Source organism: Sebastes fasciatus, chromosome 8, assembly GCF_043250625.1.
Source record: "Sebastes fasciatus isolate fSebFas1 chromosome 8, fSebFas1.pri, whole genome shotgun sequence".
NCBI lineage: Eukaryota > Metazoa > Chordata > Actinopteri > Perciformes > Sebastidae > Sebastes > Sebastes fasciatus.
This window is the reverse complement of record NC_133802.1, coordinates 35,668,532-35,678,257: the sequence shown is the minus strand read 5'-3', so window position 1 is coordinate 35,678,257 and position 9,726 is coordinate 35,668,532. Positions and strand designations below refer to the sequence as shown.

Below are 9,726 nucleotides of genomic sequence, written 5' to 3'. Positions count from 1 at the left end.
CGTTTCTGAGTTTATAGTGGGTGTGTATTGCGCTGCTTTACAGTGATGACATCACTCACCCTCTAACGCTCCCTGCGTTTTTCCTTTTTTCAAAATTTTCTGGCAAAAAACTTTGCAAACACATCTGGAGGAACCAGTAAACACCACCACATCTGGAGGAACCAGTAAACACCACCATATCTGGAGGAATCAGTAAACACCAAACACATCTGGAGGAACCAGTAAACACCAAACACATCTGGAGGAACCAGTAAACACCAAACACATCTGGAGGAACCAGTAAACACCACCATATCTGGAGGAATCAGTAAACACCAAACACATTTGGAGGAACCAGTAAACACCAAACACATCTGGAGGAACCAGCTCGTTGGGCTGTAGTTTACAGAATAGTTTAAACAGGTTTAATTAGCATGAAGCTAACAGGAGTATTTACTTACTTTAGGTGGAGGTCAGAGCAGCAGCAGGTCAGACAGCAGGTAGAGGTCCATCCACACTGGAGCTGGACTACAGGAATACATACTAACATATCTATTACATTATCTAACTAAGAGGTTAGGCTAAGAGGCTCAGCTAATAAACAGAAATACTTAGAAGAATAACTTCACTAGGAGCCGACGGTCAACAGGTAATACCGGAGCCTGTAGCTCACCTGTGAATTAAAACAAACACACCTGGGCCAATTATCGGAAGTGACGGTACCCGAGAAGAAGGTGCAGCCCAGTCCTTTCTCTTTATACATGAATCCTTTCAGCAGATGAAATTTACATAATTAATGTGATTAATATCTTAATCTATTAAATAATAAGGTTTATAGGACTACCCTCCTTTTACACTGTTAAAGACTCTAAGACTTTAAAACATATGACTGAAAACTATTAGATTATTTAGACTATTTTATCATTTATTTAGATTATTTAAACTATTTCATTATTTATTTAGATTATTTAAAGTATTTCATTATTTATTTCGATTATTTAGACTATTTTATTATTTATTTAGATTATTTAGACTATTTTATTATTTATTTAGATTATTTAAACTATTTTATTATTTATTAAGATTATTTAAACTATTTTATTATTTATTTAAATTATTTAGACTATTTCATTATTTATTAAGATTATTTAAACTATTTCATTATTTATTAAGATTATTTAAAATATTTAATTATTTATTTAGATTATTTAGACTATTTTTTTATTTATTTAGATTATTTAAACTATTTTATTATTTATTTAAATTATTTAGACTATTTTATTATTTATTTAAATTATTTAGACTATTTTATTATTTATTAGATTATTTAAAGTATTTCATTATTTATTTCGATTATTTAGACTATTTTATTATTTATTTAGATTATTTAGACTATTTTATTATTTATTTAGATTATTTAAACTATTTTATTATTTATTAAGATTATTTAAACTATTTCATTATTTATTTAAATTATTTAGACTATTTTATTATTTATTTAGATTATTTAGACTATGTTTTTATTTATTTAGATTATTTAAACTATTTTATTAATTATTTAAATCATTTAAACTATTTTATTATTTATTTAGATTATTTAGACTATTTTATTATTTATTTAGACATTTCAAATTTATTCGAATTTGTTCTGTAATGAAAAATCTGAACATGCAACTACTGTATTAAACTTTATAAATAAAGTATTGAGAAAAAAAGAACGTGTGCAGCCTAAACTAATAATAATAATAATAATAATAATAATAATAATATTAATAATAATAATAATAATAATAATAATAATAATAATATTAATAATAATAATAATAATAATAATAATAATAATAAACAGGCTAAATCCACATTTTCTTTCTTCCTTATAGCCCATATAAAGTAGAAGTTGGTCCATGGAGAGTAAAGACATGACGGCTGTTAACGTGGCCGTTATCATCAACGTTCAACTTTACATTTGGATGACAAGCAGCGGTGGGAAGTAACTAAGTACATTTATTCAAGTACTGTGCAGAATTTCATTCTACTTTATACTTCTACTACATTTCAGAGGGAAGTTATTGTACTGTGTAGATACGTGATGAATCCAAGAGGCACTTTAGTGGAACTTGCTTGATGCTCTTGTGGGATCTAATGCGAGTAAAGTGTGTATATATATATATATATATATATATATATATATATATATACACACACACACATACACAAACATTGACCGTCATCTTTTCTTATAAAATCCCTTTAAGCAGATTATTTTTCACTTTCGTTGACATCACCAGAGAGGGCGTGACCTCGGCAGGTCTGAACTCTTCTACTTATTTACGTATTTGCGCTCTACAGACGATGAATTCTGACTTGATCAGTCCGTGTTTAGCTGACAACACAGTTAGTTCCAGTACGTGTGTATGTGACAATAAAGTTTGATCAAATGTACCAGCTAGTTTGAAAGTCCCGATGTGCACGTATTGAAGACGTGTCTTTGGTAAATTCTAGCGGTTGCATCATAAAGAGCTGAACGCAGCTGATTAACGGGTTGAAAGCATTCTTTTCTAAAATCAAACTGCATCAGAATGATTTGAAAGACGCTGTCGAGGAATAAAAACTTTTTAAGACAAGAAAAAGCTTGAATAGATAATCAAACCTATCTGAGATTTATTATAACGTAGATTAGTTTACAAAAGAACCAAAGTGGAGAGCAGAAAGTACTGCAACGCTCTGAACCACGTACAGACGGTTTACACACTTTCTCTCACAGTCTCACACACAACCTGGACTACATGGTGTTAGTGATCCATCACAGCTGATAATAATACATAAGTACAGTACATACTGTGTATTTATGTATTATTATCAGATGATAATACATAAATACAGTACATACTGTGTATTTATGTATTATTATCAGATGATAATAATACATAAGTACAGTACATACTGTGTATTTATGTATTATCAGGTGATAATAATACATAAATACAGTATATACTGTGTATATCTGCAGCTGTCTCCAACATCATCACAGCAGGCAGCCACACATTCAAATGTCCTCTTGATTGGATGAAGGTGATGATCAACGTGGCCACTCAAGACACTTCGCCATCTGTCTCAGGGCTGCATGCGAATGGCGCCGTCCAGTCTGATGACCTCTCCGTTAATCATGGGGTTCTCGGCCAGCGAGGTCACCAGGTGGGCAAACTCGGCGGGGTCTCCCAGGCGTGACGGGAAGGGCACCTGGCGGGCGAGAAAGGTGCGCACCTTCTCTGGAAGACCAGCCAGTAGAGGAGTGGAGAACAGACCTGGAGGACGAAACAGAGACAACGGTCAGATTTACTACACGGCGCTGCTGAATACTCGATTCTGATTGGTAGAGTGGTAGGTTGGTAGAGTGGTAGGTTGGTAGGTTGGTAGAGTGGTAGGTTGGTAGAGTGGTAGAGTGGTAGGTTGGTAGGTTGGTAGAGTGGTAGGTTGGTAGGTTGGTAGAGTGGTAGGTTGGTAGGTTGGTAGAGTGGTAGGTTGGTAGAGTGGTAGGTTGGTAGAGTGGTAGGTTGGTAGGTTGGTAGAGTGGTAGGTTGGTAGGTTGGTAGAGTGGTAGGTTGGTAGAGTGGTAGAGTGGTAGGTTGGTAGAGTGGTAGAGTGGTAGGTTGGTAGAGTGGTAGAGTGGTAGGTTGGTAGAGTGGTAGAGTGGTAGGTTGGTAGAGTGGTAGGTTGGTAGGTTGGTAGGTTGGTAGAGTGGTAGGTTGGTAGGTTGGTAGAGTGGTAGGTTGGTAGGTTGGTAGAGTGGTAGAGTGGTAGGTTGGTAGAGTGGTAGGTTGGTAGAGTGGTAGGTTGGTAGGTTGGTAGGTTGGTAGAGTGGTAGGTTGGTAGAGTGGTAGAGTGGTAGGTTGGTAGAGTGGTAGAGTGGTAGGTTGGTAGAGTGGTAGGTTGGTAGGTTGGTAGAGTGGTAGAGTGGTAGGTTGGTAGAGTGGTAGGTTGGTAGGTTGGTAGGTTGGTAGAGTGGTAGGTTGGTAGAGTGGTAGGTTGGTAGGTTGGTAGAGTGGTAGAGTGGTAGGTTGGTAGAGTGGTAGGTTGGTAGAGTGGTAGGTTGGTAGAGTGGTAGGTTGGTAGGTTGGTAGAGTGGTAGGTTGGTAGAGTGGTAGGTTGGTAGGTTGGTAGGTTGGTAGGTTGGTAGAGTGGTAGGTTGGTAGAGTGGTAGGTTGGTAGGTTGGTAGGTTGGTAGAGTGGTAGGTTGGTAGAGTGGTAGAGTGGTAGGTTGGTAGGTTGGTAGGTTGGTAGAGTGGTAGGTTGGTAGGTTGGTAGAGTGGTAGGTTGGTAGGTTGGTAGAGTGGTAGGTTGGTAGGTTGGTAGAGTGGTAGGTTGGTAGGTTGGTAGAGTGGTAGGTTGGTAGAGTGGTAGTAGAAAACAGAGTCAGTTTAACTGTCGAAGTAGAAAACAGTACAAGCACAAACTATATTTAACCAGGTCAACGACTGCACATCTTTCTGTTAACTGACTCATCACAATGCGACTCTGACGTCATTTATATATACAGTATATAAACTCGGAAAAAAAAGTTTGGAAACTTGTGTTTGGTGGATTATTTCTCTGTTGTTCCAATGCTAATGGTCATTGTATTTTACATCTTGGAAAGCCTGTTTATTTACCTTCACAATGATGTCACACTTGTAAGGATCATGCATTTGTGGGATGAGCAGCACAGCTGATGATGTGTGGAGCCCCGGTGCCGATGGTAAACAGTGTATTCTCCTGTTGGTGTTGACTCTTGTTGTGAGTTGTTTGGTGGATGATTGAACTCTCTATCAGTAACAAGGAACAAACAAGACATATTGATTGATTGAATCCACCGTCAGGAGCCTCAGTAGAGGTGGAAGATCCATACGCAGCCACAACAGCCTGGCACCTCCTCCTCATGCTGGTCACCAACCTGGTCACACGTTGCTGTGGGATGGCGTTCCATTCCTCAACCAGGATTGGTTGCAGGTCAGCCAGCGTGGTTGTGTTGGTCACTCTAACACGTACAGCACGCCCAAGCTGATCCTACAAGTGTTGAGTTGGGTTGAGGTGTGGACTCTTGGCAGGCCGTTCCATTCTCTCTCCTCCCACATTGTGGAGGTAGTCTGTGATAACCCTGGCTCTGTGGGGGGGCGTTGTTTCTTGGAGGATGAAGTTAGGTGCCAGATTGTGGAGATATGGGATCACCACTGGCTGCAGAGACTCATCCCGATATCTCACTGCATTGAGATGGCCTTCAATGATGACAAGCCTTGTTTTACCAGTGAGGGAGATGCCCCCCCCCCCCACACCATGACACTGCCCCCACCAAAAGCTGGTACTCCATCGGTGCAACAATCAGCATAGCAGGAGAATACACTGTTTAGCATCAGCACTGGGCGCTACCCACATAATCAGCTGTGCTGCTCATCCCACAAATGCATGATCCTTACAAGTGAATGTTTCCACTGGGTTCACTAACCGGGTGCTATGGTGAGGACTCTGATGCCCATGGGTGCCAGATCTCTTGCGATGGGGAGGGTCATTCCCACGATGCCACCTTTAGAGGCTGAATATGCTGCTTGGCCGACCTGGAGACGAAACGGAGAGCAACAAAACAAGCTGAGGAACGGAGCGACCACGTACAGCAACCACCGTACAGCGACCACCGTACAGCGACCACTGTACAGCGACCACCGTACAGCGACCACGTACAGCGACCACTGTACAGCGACCACCGTACAGCGACCACGTACAGCGACCACCGTACAGCGACCACCGTACAGCGACCACCGTACTGCAAGAGTGCTTGCGGTGTGAACTAGACTCTAGTTGTGTCCTTCATGTCTGTGTGCGTCTCAGGTGACCTGTCCATCGTAGGCCGCCACGCTGGCCGTGTTGATGATGCAGCCTCGGTGTCCGTCTGCATCCGGCTGGTTCTTTCCCATCTCCCCTACCGCCAGACGGATCACATTAAAGGTTCCTGCAATGTTCACCTGCACGCACATGCACACGCACACACGCACACGCACACGCACACGCACACACACACACACACACACACACACACACAGGTCAAAGTCAAAGTAAGTCAAAGTACGAGTACTACACTGTGAAAATACTCCACTACAAGGTAAAGTTCTGCATTCAAAACCTGACTGAGGTTAAAGTATTTTCAGCAAACTGTACTTAAAGTATCAACAGTAAAGTACTTGTACTTTCTATTCTATCTGATGTTTCTGGATTAATATTTCTGATGCATTAATGTGTATTTAACTGATGTAGATGTTATAACTCCTTTATATCCTGTTGACTAGTTTAATCTGCAGGTATTACTATAATACTACGGTATTATTATATTATATTATATTATGTTATATTATATTGTTCTACTAACGTTGTATTCATCCTTACATTGATGACCCGCTGGAAGTCCTCCAGGCTGTGACTGGTATTATTATATGATATATTATATATTATTATATTATATATAAGATTATATTATATTATATATTTTTATATTATATTATATTACATATTATATTACATATTATAATATATTATATTATATGATACATTATATTATATTATATATTATTATATTATATTATATTATATATGTTATATTATATCATATTGTTCTACTAAAGCTGTATTCATCCTTACAGTGATGACCCTCTGGAAGTCCTCCAGGCTGTGAGGTACGTCCTTCTTAAAGTTGTAGGTTTTAACGGCGACAGCGATGCCGGCACAGTTCACCGCCAGGTCCAACCTCCCGAACCGCTCTCTGGCCAGCGACACCGCCGCCTGCACGTCTGCCTCCGACGTCACCTGACAGAGAGTAGAGTACACATCACCAAGATCAGTAACCCTAGTCCTGGCAGTCCTGGTTCTCCTGGTCGTCCTGGTAGTCCAGTCTAGTAGCAACGGTCTGTTATACATAGCAACAGTCTGTTATACATAGCAACGGTCTGTTATACATAGCAACAGTCTGTTATACATAGCAACGGTCTGTTATACATAGCAACGGTCTGTTATACATAGCAACAGTCTGTTATACATAGCAACGGTCTGTTATACATAGCAACGGTCTGTTATACATAGCAACAGTCTGTTATACATAGCAACGGTCTGTTATACATAGCAACAGTCTGTTATACATAGCAACGGTCTGTTATACGTAGCAACAGTCTGTTATACATAGCAACGGTCTGATATACATAGCAACGGTCTGTTATACATAGCAACAGTCTGTTATACATAGCAACGGTCTGTTATACATAGCAACGGTCTGTTATACGTAGCAACGGTCTGTTATACATAGCAACGGTCTGTTATACATAGCAACAGTCTGTTATACGTAGCAACGGTCTGTTATACATAGCAACGGTCTGTTATACGTAGCAACGGTCTGTTATACGTAGCAACGGTCTGTTATACGTAGCAACGGTCTGTTATACGTAGCAACGGTCTGTTATACGTAGCAGCGGTCTTTAAAAACGTTTTTAGTATATGAGTATATTAATTGTTAGTTATTAGTTATTAGTATGAGTGATGGCGTGCGGTGAGTTTGGACTCACGTCTGCAGCAGCGAATGCGCAGCGTTCTCCCAGACTGGCGGCCAGAGCCGGTCCGTCGGAGGACGGCAGGTCCAGGATCACAGCAGACGCTCCGTACTGGACCAGACGCTCCACGGTGGCCCGACCCAAACCGGACGCACCGCCCGTCACCAGGCCAACCATGCCCTACTCAACACACACACACGCACACACACACACACACACACGCACACGCACACGCACACGCACACGCACACGCACACGCACACGCACACGCACACGCACACACACACAGGAATAAATAAATAAATGATAATAATAGAAGAACAATGCGGGTGGGTTTCCTTCCTCATTTTCATCCTACATCATCACACATGGATCCAGTTGGGCTCGTTGGACCCACCAGAGTCTCAGCTTCACAGTGAGACTCTTTAGGGACCCCAGGATGCAGAAATATTCAGATACATTTTAGAATAGGAGACAATAACACAATTAAACTGCATGTGATTATCATAAAGTGGGCATGTCTGTAAAGGGGAGACTCGTGGGAACCAATAGAACCCATTTACATTCACACATCTGGAGGTCAGAGTAGTGATGAGCTGAAGCTTCATGAAGCTTTCCAGCTAATTGGTTCGTTAAAGGGTTCATTTCATTTCTCTCATCTTCATGTGAACAGGAAACCAGCTGGAGGTCAAAGAGAGTCAAACAGGCAGATCTGATCTGAACCGTGGAAGGGGGGGGGGGGGGACAGTGTGCAGCAGCAAAGAGGATATATAGAGCAGAAAACAAGATGCATCAGCTAACACAGTAAAACAGAGCTAAACAAAGTGAAACACAATATGAACCATTTGGACTTGGACTTATATAGCGCTTTTCTAGTCTTCACCACTCAAAGCGCTTTACACTACATGTCAGTATTCACCCATTCACACACACATTCATACACTGATATCAGAGGCTACTAAGGAGCCAACATGCCCATCAGGATCTAATCTAAATACTCATTCACACACCGATGGCTCTGCCTTCGGGAGACATGTGGGGTTGAGTGTCTTGCTCAAGGACACATCGACATGTGACCCGGAGCAGCCGGGGATCGAATCCCCGACCTTCTGATTGGTGGACAACCTGCTCTACCCTCTGAGCCACAGCCGCCCCGCCATTTAAATAGAAGGAAGTATAAAATAGGAGCAGTATATATAGTATTGACAATAAACACATTATTAACAACATTGTACAAGTGGAAAATGATATTGCACGGAGAGAATGAATGCATGAATGAATGAATGAATGAATGAATGAATGCATGAATGAATGAATGAATGAATGAATGAATGAATGCATGAATGAATGAATGAATGAATGAATGAATGAATGAATGAATGAATGAATGAATGAAATTCCACTTGAACACATCAGGTTATAATCAGTTGTTGGTGTGTGAGTGTGAGAGGTCTACTGGGAGCTCAGATCTGTGATTTACTGTATGTTATTTAGAGCCAGTAAAGGCTGCAGGGAATAATGAACAATATATATATTACCATGTCATCCATTTACATCTATATAATATATCATATAATGACGCTGTTCTAGTGAGTATCTTCATCTGATCTGCAGAGAAGCTTTATGTTATCTTTAACATTAATCACATCTGTTCTGTTCTTTATGTTAGTTATATTAGTTATATATATATATATTGTTGTTCTGTCTTTATATTAGTTATATACATTAGTTATATATATTATATATATATATGTTGTTGTTCTGTCTTTATGTTAGTTAGTTATATATACATTATATATATATGTTGTTGTTCTCACCTTCACACACCGAATGTTCGCCATGTTGCTCTGAGCTCCACTTCCGCCTTCTTCTTCTTCGTTAGTGTTCACAGCTGTAGAGGCGCGTCACCGCCACCTGCTGGCCAGCAGCTATAACTACAGATTATTATATACACCCATAGACTATACAGGAAGAATATAACTACAGATTATTATATACACCCATAGACTATACAGGAAGAATATAACTACAGATTATTATATACACCCATAGACTATACAGGAAGAATATAACTACAGATTATTAATACACCCATAGACTATACAGGAAGAATATAACTACAGATTATTAATACACCCATAGACTATACAGGAAGAATATAACTACAGATTATTATATACACCCA

The 9,726-nt window shown here is 39.8% G+C and overlaps 1 protein-coding gene across 3 annotated transcripts; it reads right to left on the bottom strand.

Annotated features, from left to right (window-relative positions):
- Positions 1-2,615: 2,615 nt before the first annotated feature.
- hsd17b10 (hydroxysteroid (17-beta) dehydrogenase 10) lies at positions 2,616-9,486 on the bottom strand. 3 transcript variants are annotated; one of them, XR_012595076.1, is made up of 7 exons: positions 9,359-9,486; positions 7,557-7,721; positions 6,643-6,807; positions 5,844-5,972; positions 5,459-5,567; positions 2,975-3,284; positions 2,616-2,922 (listed from the first exon to the last, which is right to left on the bottom strand). XR_012595076.1 is itself a non-coding variant. In XM_074645229.1 (6 exons), the coding sequence occupies exons 1-6, from the start codon at positions 9,380-9,382 to the stop codon at positions 3,094-3,096; spliced, it is 783 nt and encodes a 260-aa protein (XP_074501330.1). In that variant the 5' UTR covers positions 9,383-9,486; the 3' UTR covers positions 2,616-3,093. The 3 variants fall into 3 exon arrangements, 2 of the variants coding, with proteins under 2 accessions (XP_074501330.1, XP_074501331.1); XM_074645229.1 differs by having other exon boundaries at positions 2,616-3,284; XM_074645230.1 differs by having other exon boundaries at positions 2,616-3,284; positions 9,369-9,445.
- Positions 9,487-9,726: the final 240 nt, after the last annotated feature.